This window comes from Toxotes jaculatrix, chromosome 3 (genome assembly GCF_017976425.1).
Source record: "Toxotes jaculatrix isolate fToxJac2 chromosome 3, fToxJac2.pri, whole genome shotgun sequence".
Classification (NCBI taxonomy): domain Eukaryota; kingdom Metazoa; phylum Chordata; class Actinopteri; family Toxotidae; genus Toxotes; species Toxotes jaculatrix.
In genome coordinates this window covers 9,034,493-9,054,198 of record NC_054396.1, presented here as the reverse complement: position 1 = coordinate 9,054,198, position 19,706 = coordinate 9,034,493, and the positions used below count along the sequence as shown (strand labels likewise).

Here is a 19,706-nt window from a genome sequence, read left to right as displayed (position 1 = left end):
ACATAAATATGTATGATGCAGGTTGTGCATTCAGAAATGTGTCAGGAGGTTGTTGTTGTTTTTTAAATTAATGTATGGAGGTTACAGAGGAATGTATTTTTGTGCACTGTGGTATTGATTCTCACAATATGTTTTGCCTGACTGCAGTGTGTACATTAAATTATTTAGCCTTCAGCCTCATGCAAATGATGTTTTTAAGAAGAAGTTTCCATACTTGATGTAAATTCAGTCCATATCATTTCAACTATGAGTGCTATTGGGACCAAAACCTACTGTCTATGTGAATTTGTGTAACACTCATGAATCAAATTTAAAAGCATTACATAGCTAGAACTAATTTGGCTATAGTGTTTGTGAGAGTATTACTCTACAGGACTTGGTGTAGTAAAATGATGATTTGTTCCAAACATTATCTGATGTTTTTTTGCTCTTTTCCAATATTGCTCACCCAGTTCAGAACACTTCTGTGCTCCTTTTGTATGTTGCCAAAGTAACACTCTCCTCCCTCCCACCTCAACTCCTTTGAAGCAACTTCAGAGCATCAATATTTAAACTGACATTGTCAAAATCTAAAAAAAGAAATGATGCTGAAAGGAAGGCAGAGCTTTGAAGCACATTTGCTTGTAGACCTGTGCTGAACACATGACTGATTTCCTCTCTGAGTTTGATGACAACACAGACACAGTGTAGGTTACACAAATGCACGCACAGTAGCTATTACTGATTATACCCTTGATCAAATAGGAACCTATGGGAGAAGGCAGTAATCTGATGGACAGTTGGCAGCACAGCACTAATTGACACAGGTGACAGGTCACGTCTCTGTCACATCCAGCACCCATGGATGTCCCCATTAATTTCCTCACTCCTTATGTCTCCCTTCAAAGGTAAGACACTCTGGATGCTGCCATGCTCAGTTCTGCTGAACCTGGCTATTGCTAATCTCCTCATGGGCCTTGAGGGATTCCCCATGACTATTTACACAGCAATGCACAGGTGCTTTGTTCTTGGAAGGACCAGATGTAATGTAGAGGGTTTTTTGGTAAGAACACCCTCTGGCCCCTGGTTTGCGTGCTCATGAGCAACTTTTGTACTGGGGCTAGCCATGCCACTGCAGGGGTGCCCTTCATTTCGCATTCACCTGCTCTGTGCCACCTCTCACTGGTTGGCCTCATTACATTCCTGAAGGCATGCAGTGATCCTGTGGTGTTTAACTGCTACACCGTGAAGCCTTTGTGATCTACATTTTTCTTGGCCATTTCACCATCCCCCTGTCTATTAAACCCTTCTGCCATAGCCATCTACTCTGCACACTCAAACAGGCAGCAGCCATCCAGCGGGAGACCACGGCCCAACAAGTCCTCCAAATGAAATGACAAACTGAAAAAGGGCACAGTTCTTTTAAAGACTGAATAAACACTCTGCAAAGAGTTTCTACATTATTTTGTTGTTGTTATTTTGTAGGCTACAATAAGTAACATATTACAAAGAAAGATTTGAATGAAAAAAATCATCAGGAGGTCAGGAGAGTATCTTCTTTTTGGAATAACCGTGACCGCTTGGCCTCACACAAAATCCAAAATGAATCATTCAACAATGCAACAGGCAAAGCCGACATTTTCACATGCATTTCTTATGACAGTATAACTATTTCATCGGCTCAGTCTGCCGCAGCTTTCAGACGGCCATTTCTTTTCTAAGAGTGAATGAGTCACTCTTAAAACTGCATTATTCTTACCATGATGTGTGCAATTTGCCTTTGATCAAAGCACCTTATGCATGAAACAGGATGAGGGATTTAGTTGTGAGACAGAGACCTGATGAGAAGAAAAACACTTGAATCTGCATACAACATGCCACACAAGAGGAGGGATTTTCTTCTTTACCTGTTAGACCTGTTAGTTGCCTCTGGGGGAGGCAACCAAGTGTGGCTACAGTGGTCACTGTGGGGACACAAACCATCCCCTTAAAAAACTGTCTCTGGAACTTCTAACTCAAGTCACAAGTCACCTTTTGCTTACTAAACTGCCACTGAAAGGCTGCTATTAAGTGCAACTTGCCTCTGACACATGCCTGAAATCAAATGCCAAGTTTAAAGTCAAATTTATGTGACAACTAAGTGTTGTTGCTGCATCATCTGTTGATCCACCTCTTTTCCAGGAAACAAAATACTCCGCAGTGAGCTTGAGCAAGCACACAGCAACACCAGTACCCGGCTACAATTACTCAACTTAAACCTGCACTACCAGGTTTCTTTTTTTTTTTTTTCTGACATTTTGACATGTGACACTAGGCAAAGCACAGGCGTACGTAATTGAATGATGGCTAAATTCCATTTCACTGCTTCAGTTTCAGGGATCCTGGCTTTGTGCATGCCGGCTCACTGTTATGTGTTATTTGGACAGATTAATAGAACAGAGCCATTGTTAGCAACACCTGTGCTTCTCCTAGTGTGACAAGCCAAAATGTCTGCAGTGAAAAAGGGCAACAAGCTGTAACTGAAACACTGGTATGGTGAGTATGTTAGCAAAGAGCAGCCTATTTACACATCTAGCGGGTATGCAGTCCATTAGCATTCATCCAGAGTTACTGGCCACCTTATGAATGTCAAGTCCGGGCGTTGCTCTTCTTTGGCCTCCAATGGGGAAATATACTCTTTAGCTGCCAAATTCTCGACTGTGTTCACCAGCTAGTTGCTAATTTTGTCTGTCTTCCGTTTGATGCTGGCCAGGTACTGTGCAGCTGGTTTATCAGATGGTTTTCACTAAAAACAATAGCCTGCTTTAAATGGAGTGGTGAAAGTGAATGAAAACAGTAAAGTTGCGTGCTATAAGCCAAAACAATGAGCTGAAAGATGCTAAACCACTCCCTAGCATTGAAGGGGAAATGTAAAGTTAGGTAATAATTCTCTGATTTCATCATTGTGAGAGACACCATTACAAGAATTTTTTTTCCATTGTGCAACACAACTAAGAGTTTACAGTCATGCTAGCAGCTCTGTGAGGTTGTACATAGACATAGAACTGCTTTGAACTAAATGCTAACATAAGCATATTAAATGGCCAGTGGTGTTTACGTGCTGAAGTTTTTCAGATATGTTTACCATGTTCACCATCTTAGATTAGTGTGTTATCATGCAAAATTTAATTAGCAGCAAACTAGGTATAAGAACAAATAAATGAATAGTAAGTGCTCCAGAAAGAGTAGTAGATAAGATGTCAGTCATTTTTTTTATCTAATGGAACTTGAATCAAGTACAAAACTACCAGCTGTTAAGGCTAATGAAACAATCAAGTTCCTTAGGGATTTTTAATAGGTTTATCTATCAAATTAGCACAGGGATAAACTAAAAATCTGGATGCTTCAACAATTAAAAAAACAAAGGCATCATTTAATTAAAAAGCTTATGAGACACAGAGCCTGTGGATTTCTGTCTAACAGCTGCTGATTGATTAGTGTGACAACTGCAAGAGGCTGAAGGCATTTTTCGGCTTAACAAAACTACCCACCGCAAAAGCCACAAGCATTACATGTACATACACCATATCCTATTGATTACTGCTATTGTTACCATTATAAGAAAAACACATAACGCATGAAATGCCCTTTGAACAACCACAACATATTCCTCCACCACACCTCACTCCCTGGGAAGGCTGATTTCCATGCACAGCCGAGCATGAGACCGATACAGTGTTAGGACAGAGACACCACTACACAACAGCAGTGTGGATGTCCATAACATGACAGCAATGGAAACCACAAAAGGCTTGTTATGTAGGATCCTGAGCCTCATGTGAAAGAAGCAACTCGAAAACTTTTTTTTTCGCTCTCTTGAGTGAAGGCATCTTTAAATCCTGAGCACACAGCCAAAAATAACCCCACATTCCTGTTTTTTTTTCATTTACTTTTCTCCCACAGCCTTGTTTACTCGTCTACAACTCTTGTCTGCTCCAGTCAGCTTGAGGAAAGAGCCCATTGCTTTGGTGTTTCCATGGCAACAGGGGAGGCAGAAGGTCTCCAAGGTCGCAGTGAGAGCACCTGGAGCCGAGCTGATGGGAGAATGCAGACTTGACCCGGCGGGCTGTCGCTGCGCTGGGCTATAGTCACGTTGTTATTGGACATTTCATTACAGCCTCCCCCTCCTGCCTCGCACTGACATGATAAATTGTCACCAGATATGGGTTGTTAATCATTTCTGGGGTTGCACAAGCAATAAAACATGGAGCCCTGTTCCTGCATTTGATGATGAGAGGGAGTGGAGTATGTCCTGATAAAGAGGCAAAGAGAGATTTCAAGAAAGGGGAGGAGGTGTGTCGGTGCTGGAAAGTGGATTTCATCCATTACTTAGGTGCTGCTTCGCCTTCACTGTCGCCTCTTTCCACCAACATTTTTTCCATTAAGGCAGTTTGAGGGACGGTTTGGAGCTGGTGCCTAATCTCAAACCAGTTTCTTTGTGTTTTGACAGCCAAAGAACTGGTTCTTGGCCAGGAAGACCAGTTTGAGAGCAGCATCAACACCTTGCTGGTCCTGAACCAAGAACCGCTTACATCACAGACATGGGTCGAAATTATTGTGACCAACAAGACCAACTAAAACCATTTTATATACATTTGGAAATGTTCAACATCACCTCAAAATGTTTTAATGCTAATCTAGGCTCACAAAGCCGTGAGCAACACTCAATGTAGTCAGGCAAAGAAAGGAGAAGGGTTTGCAGGGTTTGCTCCTCTATTTGTGATCTCCAGTGGATTAGACCCTTCCTACACAGGTAAAAAACAGGACCTAACTATATTGAAGAACTAATTTAATATAAAATTAAAATTACATATATTAGCGTGGTACACCACAAAATTGTGCAACTGTTTTTTTATGTTATTTAATTTAATTTAATTAACAGAGGTATATTTTTTTATGTCTAATATTAATCTTTAAAAGGATGGTGCTAGGCACGCTGTTTTAATCTTCACATGCATTGTAAAGAAGGACATTATATGTGAGCAGCAGCCAGGTGGTACCTTTGGCAGAGGAACTGTTGCGCCCAGGTTCGGCTAAGAGGGGTCCCAGTCTTGGGACCTGTAACATTACTATTACATGTACTGGGATACATGCTTTATGGGTTGTTAAAAATGATTTGCATTAAAACTCTATCCGTGCAACTGAAAAAGTTCATGCTCCTCACAAGAAGCCAGATTAATAAATGTAGCCTTGTAAAAACACTTTCTGATCGTTGCATCAAAAGCAATCCAATGCATTGGGGCCCTGTTGAATCGCAGAGAAAGTGGGCCAAAAAAAAAAGCTCTGATATGTTGTGTTTGATCATGATGCTTCATCTCTGCCTCTTATTTCCTCTTATGAGCTGCACAGATTGTGTCCACAGGGTAATCTTGGATGCACACGTTTGAATATATGGTATTAACTACCTTGGCATGTGCTACAGCAACTGGAAGAATCTGCATACGATTCTGTGCATGTTTAAACACACATGCGTGCACCCAATGTCCCTCAAAGTGAGGGTGTGAGGAAGGTACAGTCACTATAACCGAAGCTTGGACATTTAAAGTGTCAGTATCTTAAAAGTAAATGTCAGTAAATGAGAAAAGAGGACAGTTGGAAGGATAGAAATTCAGTTTTTTCATATATCTTTGCAGTGAATTCAGCAATATGTCCTGCTGTGCCTCATCTTTCTGTATGACATCAGCATCAAGCAGCTGCCAGACAAAATATTTCATTTCTTTGCAGCAGTAAATCCCTGCTGGCATTCACAGGTCACCAGGAGTGACCACTCTGTTCTCTGCTGTTTTTTTCTCTCATCTCCTCCATCATTTCCGGGGGCAGAAAAAAAAAAAACAAACGAAAAAAAAAAACAAAACCCACAGCCTGCCCCAGCGTCATCATCCACCTACTGCAGTCACAGTGCTGAAATAGGGACACAGCTTCCCTGCTGTCTGTTCGCTGTCAAATGAAAAATCTTTCAGTGAGGAGAGCATAAAGGGTGCATAAAGAGGAGTAAGATGGGGAAGGGAATGAGTGTAGAGGACAACAAGAGAAAGAACGCATAGATGAAACACAAAAGTAAGAAGTGAGAGGAGGAGTGGAGGAACACTTTTTAAGACTGTCCTATCCAGGCTTTGATGTTGCGAAAAGGATAGAAGCTCTTCGCTTTACTTTTTCTTCAAAAGGAGTGTATTTCCACACACACATGATTTTTGGAGGCCTGAGATAACGTCAGCCTCCTCACTCTTTTGTCTTTTGTTTGCCCAAATGATGAGAGCACAGTGCTCCTCAGGCTCTTAGGATACACTTTCTACTTGCCGCCCAACATCTCCTTTGTTATGACACTTTACCACCACATTTGTATTGCTAAAACTGTTATGAACTTCAAATGACTTCCCCTCAATCTCCAAACGATTCTACTGGGTCTGATAACCGATCCAACCAAAAACAACCACACGCTTGTTCATTTGTTGAATATATTATTTTATTTTAACATCATCATCATCATCATCATAGTTTAACTTTTAATTTCCCCTTCATTCATTTAAAATGATCACCTCTGAATGTACACATACTGCAAACTGTCAAAAATATACAAACAAATGCAGGCTTGTGCTATAGTCTGGTCAAATGTCTAAAAAACAGTGGCACTGGGGAGAGAAAGAGAGAGACAGAGAGAGAGAGAGAGAGAGAGAGAGAGAGAGAGAAAGAATGAAGGCAGGAGAGATAGAGAGAGAGAAAGAGAAAGAGACATTGAAACCGGTAAAGACATGCACAGCATCATTGTGAGCACCGGTTACAGGGTGATCCAGGTGCGCGGTACTTCCATGGGATCCTCGTGGAAAAGTACATACATTTCATCATCTTGACAGCGCGGCACAAAGCGCCTGCCAAATATCAAATCAAAAAACAAAATGTCGCTCGTTAATGGAACTGTTAGGCACATCATTGTTTTTTATGGTTTTACATTTTCTGGAAAAGTCTGAGTTACTGTAAATGTAGAATGCTTAACCAAAAACAAGAAAAAAAAAGGAAAATAAAACATACAATTAAAAAAAGAAAGAAAGAAAAACTACTTTCAAAAGTCATTTTGGAATCACTGTCTTGTTAGTAACTCAACATTGTCACATAATGTGTGTAAATTTGTGTTAGTGTATGTGTGTTGTCTGGTGTGTGTGTGTATGTGTGTGTGTGTGTGTGTACACAGCTGGGCGCGTTTCTGTAGAACCAAGTGGTAATGGGAGTGAGTACTTGAGGTGTTCTGTGGGTGGTTGCTGTGATTGGCTGACAGCTGTCCAATCAGATGCTCAGGTCTTTGGGGTTCTCCTTGTAGGTCTTCTTGGGCTCTGGGACTGTTTTTTTGGAAGATTGACTGGTGTTGGTCTTGAGCGTGCTGTAGTACTCTCGCACCTTAGCCGCTACGAAATTGTCATCATCCTCTTCGTCCTCCGAGTCGTCTCTTCTGGAACTCCTGATCGGGGAGATATCTCGTCCAAGGCTGCGGGCTCGGTACTGCGGCTCAGGGGAGCTACCTCGGCTGGCGTACCGCCCGTCTCTCTCCATCCTCTCAGGTGAGCGCCCCCTCAGCAGCGAGCTGTACCTCTTGTATGCGGAATCTGATTCCGGCGTACGCACTCTGGGCAGGGTGGTATCTCTGTAGTTGTCTCTCGGGGCCCGGGATGCCACGTCCCTCAGCAGGCTGTCCCCCCTGTAGGCTCTCTCCATGGAGGAGGCTCTCATCAGCAGGCTGTCCTCCCCGTACAGGCGCTCCTCCCTGCGCAGTGGCGGAAACAAGACCTCCCTGTTCAGGCGGTCCAGGGCTGGGGGCTCACGGAGGATGCTGTCCTCAAGAGGGAGGCTGGGTTCAGGAGTCTTGGGTGGCTCCTTCAATACGGCCTCATCCCCGTTGGGCTTCTCATTGCTGCGGCTTTGTCTCTCTGGGGAAGCATACCGGCGGTAGGGTTCTGAAGAGTGGGCGTGGCGTCTGGTGGGGGAGTGGTGCCGAGATCGGTGGGGGGACCTGTGGCGGTGAGGTGAACGGTAAGGAGAGCGGTAGGGTGAGCGATGGCGGTGGTGAGAGGAGGAGTGATGACTGTGGTGCTTGTCGGGAGAGCGGCCGCGGCGGTGTCCCCCATGACGGGAGTCCAGGGTGTTTTCTGCACTGCGCGACCTGCTATGCCTCTTGTCGGGCGAGCGGTGGCGGCTACGGTGGTGTCCGCTGGAATGGTGGCGGTGGCTGTCACTTCCCTTGTCATCCTTCTTTTTCACCTTGGACAGGTCCTTCCCTGTGGACTTTTTCCCCTTGTGTTTTCCCTTGCTGGTTTTCTTGTGAGGGGAGCGGTGGCGGTGGTTGGAATGGTGCTGCTTGCCAGTGCCGGTAGAGCTGTGGCCCGGCTCCTTCTTGCTCCGGGATGGTTGGTGAGGTTCTGGTGGGTAGCTTGACTCCGATGGCGCGTTGGTTGGGGGCAGGTTGCTCACTTCCGCAGCGTTTTGTAACCCTGAGGCTGGGTTGGCTGTGCTGCTGTCGTTGGGGCTGCCGTCTGCAACACAGTGTGACATACAGACGAGGGCAGGGGGATCAAACAAACAAGTAGACTCTAAAAGCTCCTATCTGCTTTCACATCAACCATGCTGAACCACTCAGACATGAAGCTGAGAACATTTCCAATGGAAGCCATTCGGATGTTAATGCCAGCAAAGATGGCTAGTTGTTAAGATGGCACAGCAACAGCCAATGGTAAAACATTAGTGTAGCTTACACATGAGAATAAAAGGCAGTGACATAGTTGTGAAGCAGCCAAAGAGACTCGTTACCCACAACAAACCTGTTCCCAGGTCTACCTGGGCTCACCTCTCTGAAGCACGATGGGACTTGGCTGGTCGGGCAGCTGGACTGGAGGCTGGTTACAGTCAGTGCCAACGTGCTGCATGTTGGTGATGTTGCTTAATCGTACTGATCAGCCATGCTCTTTCATGCACCGTCACGATGCCTTAGACACTTTGTAAATGTTTAAAGCAAATAAAATGCTCAGGATGAGATCCAAGAAACTATTGCCTTATTGCTGTAACACTGTGTGAGATTTAGTTTAGTTTGCTGAGACACGAAGAATCAAATGTAATGCACAATTTTACATCCATTTTAACGGCTTTCCTCAAGGGATTTTATCCCTTTAATCTCACTAAAACATCTACAATGCCTTGTTTATTATCAGATTCTTAAGATCAAACCTTACCCCAGCTTTATGTCTACAATTTAAGGAGAGTCTGAAAACTGCAGAGCACTACAGTAAAAAACTAGCTGTAACAAAAGGGTGGATGTTCTCTCATGATCTAAAGTAGCAAAGCTATCTAAACCAATTAACAAGAACAACTGGACAGTGTGCATTTCACCTTTGGACTTGTTGCCCAGAGGTTAAATGCAACAGGCGCAGACAAATATGCATGAAGAATCCATAACAACGGCTACGGCAGCGGCGACACTGGCAATGCATTTTGGGTGGATGGATTTGTATGCATGGAGTAGAGCACGGGCACGGGTGATCTGGGGCCACACCACACACATCAGGATGGAGAGACAGAGACGGAGAGAGAAAGACAGAGAGAGAGAAGGACAGGAAGCGGGAGGGAGAGCCAGATGACAGGGGAGGACAGTTACAAACCGTGGTCTGATTTTGGAGGACAGAGGCCTCCCCCATCTTGTCATTTCTCATACATGCAGTGAGATGGGGAGCGACCATCCCTGAAGGAAGACAAGAGCCCAGCGCAATTTGGGAAGAGGAGAAGATACACAAAAACAGAAAAAAAAAGAGAAGAGCACAGTAGTTTAGATCGTTTGGAGCCAACTTGAAGGAAGAAAAGGAGAATTATTGTGGTGATTTTTCAATGGAAAAAAAAGTGTTTATTTGATCATTGAGTCATTCAGAAGAAAGAGACAGTCCAGGAACTTGCCCAAACCCTTCAGTGGAAACCATCAGTTACAGAGAAAAGTCCTGGAAACAAGCGCACGCACGCACGCAAGCACGCAGGCACACACACACGCACACACGCACACTCACCAACACACACACCTAAAGATGTGGACACAGAAGCAGCAGAAACCCAAACCCAAAAAATAAAGACGGTGAGACTTTCACACCCACAACAACAGCATATGAAGCAGTTTTACATTGCTGACAGAAATCAAAAGAAATACTGGCAAGACTGTCAAAGGTTGTGCCAACTAAAAAATACAAACAATGATCCAAAAATATACAAGTTCACATGATGTCGCATCGGTGCAGGTAAAGACAGCACATTCTTAGCCCAAAGAAAATTACATTGATGAACTTTTCAAGACAGGCAAATGTATCTCCACTCCACAAAAAAAACAAAACAGTAACAAAAAGAAAAAAAAAAACATTTATGATGACTTGTGACTATCAATCAAAACTGGTCAAGACGATAAAAAAAGAAAAAAAAAAGAAATGTTCCATAAATATTATGGAAAATAGACAATAGAAGAAAAAAAAATCCAATTTACACTTTTGACAAGTTCATGCAGCAATAGACTTTTATCCATTAATATGTGGCTTCGATTCATGGCTCTGTACACGGAACAAAAATACTTGTAAAAATGCCTCTATTCTTTTCATCACTGTACAAAACGTCTATATAACTGGAGCGGTTCTTTCGAATGGGGATGGGTGGAGTTCCTATCGTCACAGCTTTTCAATGACATTAACAGTGGGTGCAAATAAAATCCATGGATTAGTGAGTAATGTCAAGCACAGTATAGTGAGATTTTGTCTTGGAAATGGCAAAAAAAAAAAAAAAAAAAATGCATCAAACTGCCTTTTCTTCTCAATACAGGTCTCACTTAACACCCTTAAGAGTTCAGTAGCTTACATTCACCTTCAATAAATATCATAAATATGTTTGTGTCACGCCCTATCCAAAGCTGCGAGATGTCCCATTTTATTATGGGATGTGAGGGATCAAAATTGTTCTTCCTCTCAACGCTAGATTAGTGTTTTATGAGGAATTGGAGCCCATCAGTATTACGTCTTACCCACGACAAACATTGATTTTTTTTCCACTACTCTGGTCATTCAAACTCTGTAAACAGTTTGTATTTTCATGTAGCACTGAAATCAGACCCAGCACCTTTCTGTAAAGTCCCAGTGGAGTGTTTTTGCTCAGTGGCCAGAAGGTGAAAAGTGACAGCGGGATGACATGGAAACCGAGAGCAGGTGACAGCTGGAGGTGGGGGTGGGGGTGGGGGAGCAACAGCACCCACAGGAGCAACCCTCCACCCCTGCTCCCCCCCCCAAAAAAATCCCAAAGCCAAAGAGTGACCTCCACCAGAAAGAGACCCAAGACCAAACAAACCCGTCTACTCTCCCTGATGGGTTTGTCCCAGGGATGAGTGAAGGGTCCTGGGAGGGTAATTTAGTTCTTTCCCCTCTTTCCCGTTCGACCCACCACCGTCCACTGGGCGTCCCCCTGGCTCAGGGCGTGAAGATGGGGGAGAAGGGAATGTTTTCGTAGATTGACCCACCATATTCAGGCACCGAGCCGTCGCCCCTCTTCAGCACCAGATGGACGCGCCGGCCTCCACTCTTGATGAGCTCGATGGCTCGCGCGTGCTTCATGCCCTTGGTGCTCTCGCCATTGATCTCCAAGATTTCATCGCCAACCTAAGAAGTGGTAGAAGGAGGGAAGAGAGCAAGGGAGGAAAAGGCAGGAGGGAGAGAAGACAGTCAGAGTGACAGGTGAAGACGGAAGGGAGAAGAGGTAAATCAGAGGGAAAAAAAGGAGAGACAGCAAAAGCCAGAAAAAGGAGAGACAGCAGAGTGGAAAACAAGTGACAGTGGGGAAGAAAGTACACAAGAGGAAAGATGAGAGGCACAGAGGTTCAAAGGGACACGATGACAGAGGAAGGGAAGGAAAGGGAGGACAGATTGAGGAGAAGTTAAATATCAAATCTTCTGAAAGATAAACCGCACAATGGCAACATTTTTTTTTTCCCCTAAATCAACAGTTTCCAGAGAGGGCAAATTGTGTAGGAAAGCAGAAAGTGTGACGCTGAGAGGGGAAAATGAGAGAGGGGGGTAAAACAGCATCCAGAAAAAAAAAACAAAACACTTTTTGCTTCCCGATTCTTTTTGCCTCCACGCCTCAAGTTATCTGTCAGCGCTGTCTGCACCGAGGGAATTCCTCTGGCAGAGTATGGATCTCTCACTGACACCTCTCTGCCTCACAGAGCTGCTGCTATTAATATCTCTGCTAAAAAGGTGCACAAACACAAATGTATGTGTTCATATATACGCGTGTACAACTGTGCAAATACATGCACACCCACACACTTCCTAACTGTGGCAGATTAATATATATTGAAAACAGCCTTATAGATCATGTGTACACTGTTTCTGCCAGCGAGCTTTCTGCATATGTCTCACATGCAAATACGTGGGGGAGAATCAATTAATCCTCAAACAGCTCGGGAGAAGAGCAGGTGCTTTACACAATTAATCAAAGTAAAGGTTAACTATGACGGTTTCATGACAACTTCTGTGGCATGTATGAACATCACTTTACAAGCTCATAGACGAAGACTGATTAATTAAAATGTGCGTGTTCTGTCAGCTGGAATGCCCCACAACCTGCAGTGTTTGCGTGCTTTGTGTTTTGATACTGCACTCACGCAGTGAATCTCCTACGTGGCCAAGCCTGGAGGCTACTGTGTTTATATGCAGTGAAGCATAGCTTGCAGTAATTGGGGGGGGGGGGGGGGGTACGTTATGCACACACAATTATATTGATAGATGGTATTATTCTGACAGCTGTAAAGTGTGTGAGGCATATCACGTACACCCTGCACCTGAAAATAAGAAATGATCATATCACAGTTACTATATACTTAACAACCGTCAGTATATCATAATTAGAGCGACTATCCAATGAAAAACCACATACTTCCAACTTTGGGGGTTTCTCAGATAAACTGAAACATTAAATGGTCCTTTAAGGATTGAGAAATTTCTTCTTCTACTTCTTAAGTTAAAGAAACCATTTAAAACCCCAATGCCAATGTCCCGCACACAGTGGAGCCTCTTTTTACAGTTTGTGATGATTATCATCAAGAAATTCCAAAGGAAACGACCAACACAGAGTAGACTAAAGTCAAACACCTGATCTGGGTCTGTTCATTATTAATATGTCATAATCACAGTGGCTCCAAAGAATTTCGCTTCATCTTGCTATAATGTGATTCATCTGAACTTATTTCAGTTACAGAATGACCACTATTATCACAGTTGCATATAACATTTATTGAATAAAAGAATTCCCTTTGAGACTAAGATCTCATTTTCAAAGGACACCAGAATTATAGAAAAATGTAAAATATTTTACAATTCAATACAATATTAAAGGGGTACTCTGGCAATTTAGTATTATCCTTCCACAGAGTCAGAAGACTTGCAAGGGACATATTAAAAAGGAAAAATTAAAGCAGCTGAGGCCGAGATCCTCACTTTTACTTTCTAGCACAAGTTAAACTCTCACATACTTCCTGATTGTAAACCTAAGCAAAGATTACCCCGATGACATCACCATGTGTTCACTGTGTGAATACCGGTGCCGTTTTGTGTCCGTACCCTCATCTTTCCGTTGCGGACGGCCGCTCCGTCCTCAGCTAGCCTCAACACGTACAGGTCCATGTTGTATTCTCTGCCTCCCCGCAGGCTGAAGCCGAAGCCTTTGTTGTCTCGCTCCAGGTCCACGGAGTAGAACTCAGCATCCTGACAGAGACAGACCACACGCACAAACACACACACACACACACACGGAAACAGAGGGAGGGAGAAAGACACATTTGCATCAAGGTCACTTTTGTGATTCAGATTTGAAGTGTGTGTGTGTGTGTGTCCTTTGAAGTGGGCTACTATTTCAGGAGCATGGGACAAATGCCACCTTCAGGAAAGTCACACCTATTTAAAAGGTGTGCCAGACTGTGTGTGTGTGTGTGTGTGTGTGTGTGTACATGCATATGCTCAGGTGTGAGGATGCTGAATTATTGATGCCTTGTGCAGTAGGTGGACAAAGAGAGAGGGCACAGGCAGAGGAGGGGGGGGGGGGCGGAGGGGGGCTCCTGTCTTCACGCCCTCCTAATCTCCTCTGCTGAAGGATCAATGGTATCTGTGAGAGCCATCTCCACTCCGCCAGATTAATTCAGCTGCGAACACGGTGGACTGAGGGGTTACTTTGAAAGCAAACAGGCTTCCCTTAATGCACAGACTCCGATAACGGCGGCAGGTAGAGGTAAAGAGACAAATAAATAAATAAAAAGGCACCTTGTTTGTCCTTGGGAAGGCGGGAGGGTGGGTGGACCGGTTGACGCATGGAGGTACAGAGGATAAATGGGTCTGCGGGCGCTAGAACAACTGGATGGAGTGATGTGTGTGATGTGATGTGATGTGATGTGATGTGAGTGGATGTGTAAAATGACGAATGTGGAAGTTGACAGGATGTGAGTGTAGATTGCTGGGATGTTGACATGGGGATGGAGACATGAAATGGATGGATGTATGAATGAAGTGACAGGTGAATGGATGACTAGTACGTCCTTCTTACCTGAGCTGAGACTTGTGTAGGCGGCTGGGGAGGGGGGCCTTGTGGGGGTTTGAATTCAAAGGATTCTTGTTTTGGTTTGGTGTTGTTCCTGAGACAGAAAGACAGAAAGCAGCAAGTGTGAATTATTCAAAGATCTAATCACTGAGACACTGAACTCATTAAAGGCATAAAATGATTAATTTAATATGCACATTTTCAACACTTCATCGTACAAACTCTACATTCCAGCCTATTTAAAGGATTATACATGTCAGAAGCACTTAGTATCCCAGTGTGCTGCTCACCTGGCCTCGGGTGCAGCCTGTTGCTGAGGTGTGTGAGTGGTGGTTATAGTGGCGATCTTCTCTGCATTTGTCAGCAACGACGCATTTGATGACTCTGAGGAGGAAGGAGGAAAGAAAGAAAGAAAGGATGTCAGGGCATTTTTCCACCAACAAATTTTTAAGCTAATTTTGAAACTGCAACTTGAGTAAAACTGGTTGGGTTTGGCAAGTTGAAGCGAATAAATTGACTTTCTAAAAATAACTCAAAGTAAAAACAGAAAAGTGAAAGTCATTTCAGGAATTGATTTGGCAAATTGTTGCTTTTCAGGTCCAACACATTTTTCACACTGTCCAAGAACCTTTTTGCCTCAAACACGATTAGAATTAGCATAAAACTAACTCCGACAGAAGCGTCTCTGGTGTCCGCCAAGACTGTGATGGAATTAAATCCATATTTCACTCGTGGAATATTTTAATTCGTCACTGTGAACACAGGCGTGTTTCACCAGATTCAGCAGCCGTCATCTACGAACATTGGCTGACCTATGGGGACCGCCACCAGCCTCCAGGCTTCCTCCGCCACTTAGCCAAGATCCGGGGCACCGCAGCAAATCAGCACTTTACATTAGTGCTGTCAGTCATTTTGCCAAGGCTCTTTTCCCAAAAGGTGTATGTCTTGTTTAGGATAGAAACTCCCCCGTCTGCCTGCGAGTTGTCAAACAGGAAACATATGCACCTGTAGCATCTAAGAACCTAAAAGCTGTTGTATACTCTGTCTTTTATCTTTGATTCAATCATTTTGTGTTATCAATGAATCACGCTGGGCCTTAACGACAAAAAGAGACCATCATTACTCTACTCTCGCTGCATAAGGAAACCTTTCTTCTTCTTAACAACCTAATCTTTCTTGGCTATCTACAGGTATCCTTTATTTGATTACAACTCTGCACTGCTCTCTTCTAAGTCATTACTCTCTTTTCCTCTCATGGTCAGTTTCCCTCTCATCGATTCATCTCCTCCACATCCACCAGTCCCTTTGGCTCATTGGCTTAACTCTTCAATTGCCTGTTCCCCACGAGGTACAAAGCCAACCCATCAAGACGAAGCATGGGTGGGGCGACTGTGGAGGGGAGGACCTTCTAGTTTTCGGGTTTATGCGTGAGTGTGCATGGTCCTCAGCAGGCAAGATTCTCACATATTTTCTGTTGCTCATTTCTCACTTTCACAGCCTACATTTGTCCCCGTAAACCCTATTCGCCCCTCCATCTGCTCATTTGCATAACCCACTCCTTCCATTCTGCTTCCTCTCTTCATTTGTCTCTCCTCCAACTGCCTCTTGTCTCCTCTCTCGCTTAAAAACATTCACGGCGCGCAGAAAAAGCACTGGGTTGCCTCTGTAATTTGTCTCAGGTCCTGGCGCCATGCCCTCCTGCCCTGAACGGACAGAGTTGGGAAGGAGAGCAGGTACGAACAAAATGAGAAATTCAGAAGAGAGAAAGAGAAAACGGAGTGCGGAGAGAAAGAAAGGGAGAGGAGATTCGAGAAGTGGGAGGGTTGCACTACACAATATACACCAGCTTGTGCTAAAAAATGGCACATCACATCACCTCAGGCACATCTATCTCCATCCTCTCACCAAATAGGAAGTAATGAGGTGTACCTGGTCTGCGGCTTGAATCTATGCTGCAGAGACATACGTTTTGATGAAGGCATTAGCTGTTTATGCATGCATTACTGTGCACCAGCAGGAAGAGTGCTATGCCAGTTTTCCACGTCGTTGCCGAGGGTTGCTACAAAACTCCGTCCGTGTTCCCACATAGAGGAGCGGTGAGCTCAGTGGAAAGGAGCTGAACCTGGCGTCACCTTGGAAGGAGCTCTTGCAACGGTATTTATATACGTAAGAAAGTTTAGAGGCAGGATTGATCCACACAAAAATAGTCATGCTCAGCCATGTGTAAACAGAGGCAGAGAGAACAGTCACTCAGAGACACAACTCAGACACATAAGCCACAATCTTTTCCTGTCACTCTCTCAGTCTCCCTGTCAGACAGCGTCTGTTTGTTTGACACATGCACATAAACACAAACCGGAACTTTCCGATAAAGCATATCCAGTTATTTCTCCCCGACGCCTTCTCTCTTGCTCTCTGTGTCTTCTTGGCAGAGCAATTTTGGCTCACTGTTCTCATCAACTGCTCCGCAGGAAAAAAGAAAAAAAGAAAAGCAAAAACACTCTTCATCCATAAGAAGTGAGCCGGAAAGCAACGAGCGGCGGACAAATAGCTACAATTTCTAGCAGTATGCAGGTTGACAGGGGAGTATCGTCTTCCTCGCACACACACACGCACACACACACACTTAATTAAACAGTATTTGTGAAGCATGCCAGGGTGATCTGTCAGCACAAAGTAGCGAGAGCGCTCAGCTTCACAGCACAACATAGGATGTGCACAAACTTTTTCTTAAAACCACTTTGGCAGAAAAGACACACCCACATACGCAGGGGAAGTTCTGCACCTCTATCTTCATCTCTCTCTCCCTCTCTCTCTCACACACACACGCATACATACGCGCGCACAGGCACACAAAAATGCACACAGACATCTAAATTACTCTTGCATGTTTTAAAAGCGCAGGCATGCTGAAGGCAGAAATGCAAAGGCTGGGAAAGTTCCCAAACATCCCCACAGAAGCAGTTCTGTCAACACTGCGGGGGTGTTTCAGTCACTTTGAAAGCAAGTGAAGAAAGCTTTATATAACACTACAGGCATACATAAGCAGCACTCAGGAAAGTAACGACTAGTCCTGCTCCTCAAATATACTCAGACTATGTAATAATACTAAGAAGAGTTGATGATTGTGCTGTTTGAGATCCGATCGAGGCGACATAGAGCCAAATCTGAACTCCTACTTGGACAACCTTGATGAACAAGCTCTTGCTGAATAGTTTGAATAAATATGAATTTTTGACTGAAGGCTACCGGCTGAATGGGATATTGTTAGAGTGTGCCAGTTAGCAAGATCCCACGTTCTTGGAAGGACCCTTAAGGGCATCTCTGAGGACCCTTGAGGGTGCCCCCATTTTGCCACAAGCTTCCCACAAGGGAACAGAAACTACTAGACAAATAAAATCACAATGACAGAACTGGCTTGTAAAGGTGGAAGTCTTTCACTGTGATTCTCTACTCACCGTCTCCAGGAATGATGCGTAGTGTGACGGTGTTCCCGGCCTCCTTGATGAGGTTGACAATGTCGGAATGGGACTTGTTAGTGATGGAGCACCCGTTCACGGCCAGGATGCGGTCGCCGACTTTCAGCTTCCCGCAGCGGTCTGCTGGGCTCCCCTCAATGATACGCCCTATTTTGTGGGGCATGGCCACACATGCATTGCCAGCTATGGTCACCATTGATATGGGATGCGTGGTTCAGTGTGTATATATATGTGTGTGTGTGTGCGTTTGGGGTGTTGTTGGATTGTGTTGGGAGAGAGAAGGAACAAGAAGGGAAAGGGGGAAAGGAGCAGAGAAAGAGGATCAGAAGGTTCAGGGTTAATTCACCGACAGCCAACAGCCAGCCAAGCCAAAGTCACTGAGAGAAGCTGATCAGAATTACAGCAGAACAAAATGCAAGCATAGGCAAAGAGGAAGGGCAAATTTAAATGTGCTCTGCAAAGAAAAAAAAAAAAGAGAATCTATCGCACTGTAATTCTCAGTTATTTTCCTGTAAATTGGTTTTTCAAATTAATCACTGGAGAAACTGAGCTTAACTCCCTATCCAGTGTGTCCACTCTCCTCCGCCCTCATCCCCCTCTTCTACTTGAAGCGGCTCCAGCGCCACATTTCTAAAACGAGTATCACTATTATATTTGCATGAGAGTCTCTGAGAGTCTCAGCCAAAAGGTAATAATGAAAAAAACCTGTTCTGTTGTCTGCATCTCAAATACCTGCACCTGCAAAAAGTTAGAGACGACAAACATACATCAGAGCTGACATCTCCCCAACTACCCCGAGGTCTCTCTGTTTCTCTTCCACTCCACTCTCCTCACACTCTCTGCAGCCTCATCAGTCACTGCAGAGAAAAGGAGTGTGCAATCACTCCTTTCTTTACCCATCTTACTTTTCATTATCATGCATTCATCCCTTCCGCGGCCCACACTCTTTTATTCTACTACAAACTTGTCTAACCCTGACCTCTTCCTGTCTTTTTAACTGAACCCAGCGATTCTGAGCTTTAAAATACCGAGTGTAGAGTCACTGAGATAGAGAGAAAGACCAAGGTGAGCAAATTAAAGTGCTTCTCCAAATACTAACAGTATGGCTGGACTAGTTTCTGACTCCATCACTGCTATGAACAAAGGACTTACTGGAACTACTAGTTTGAAACTTTCATGTAGCCATTGGTTTTCCATTAGATTTTTACATGTCAGGTCAAATCAAGCACAGTTTAACTGCTTGCCCGCGGTTTTGAGGCCTGTGAAAAGAAGCTTTGCCATTTTGTGAAATGATGAGCATTTTCAGGTCTTTTCAGTCCACCCACACCGACAGAGCTAAGAGCACAGAGAATAGTGAAATGCCATAGCGGTGTAGGCAGGAAGCCGTGGCAGGAGGGCAAAGAGTGCAGCGCACAGAAAGGACACCACTAGTTTATGAAAAGCAAAGTGGAGTCAATTTGAACACAGTTATTTGCAAGGGTGTGTGAGCTCAAACAGAGGAACCGTTCTAAGGTTGAAAAACTCAAGATATTACGATATTTACCAACAGCTAAGTGATGCAAAATAACCGAATCACAAAGTGATTTTGAGTCAGTGCATCTCTCTGATCCCACATTGTAAAAT

At 44.1% G+C, this 19,706-nt stretch overlaps 2 protein-coding genes across 8 annotated transcripts in view; one reads left to right on the top strand and one right to left on the bottom strand.

The window, feature by feature from the left end:
* Window positions 1-840: 840 nt before the first annotated feature.
* On the top strand, window positions 841-1,376 carry rhol (rhodopsin, like). The gene is given in 4 exon segments (XM_041033445.1): window positions 841-888; window positions 890-1,037; window positions 1,040-1,126; window positions 1,129-1,376. Coding segments are annotated over 4 exon segments (531 nt in total).
* A 5,096-nt stretch (window positions 1,377-6,472) lies between these two features.
* magi1b (membrane associated guanylate kinase, WW and PDZ domain containing 1b) overlaps window positions 6,473-19,706 on the bottom strand; it is a 131,691-nt gene continuing 118,457 nt past the window's right edge. For all 7 annotated transcript variants that reach the window (XM_041033054.1, XM_041033056.1, XM_041033055.1 and 4 more), the window contains 6 exons: window positions 18,063-18,230; window positions 14,895-14,988; window positions 14,611-14,698; window positions 13,635-13,778; window positions 11,534-11,672; window positions 6,473-8,537 (listed from right to left, as the gene is read on the bottom strand). In XM_041033054.1, coding sequence (XP_040888988.1) covers window positions 7,297-8,537; window positions 11,534-11,672; window positions 13,635-13,778; window positions 14,611-14,698; window positions 14,895-14,988; window positions 18,063-18,230 — 1,874 coding nt within the window. In that variant the 3' untranslated portion in view covers window positions 6,473-7,296. The remainder of the gene's footprint in view (window positions 8,538-11,533; window positions 11,673-13,634; window positions 13,779-14,610; window positions 14,699-14,894; window positions 14,989-18,062; window positions 18,231-19,706) is intronic.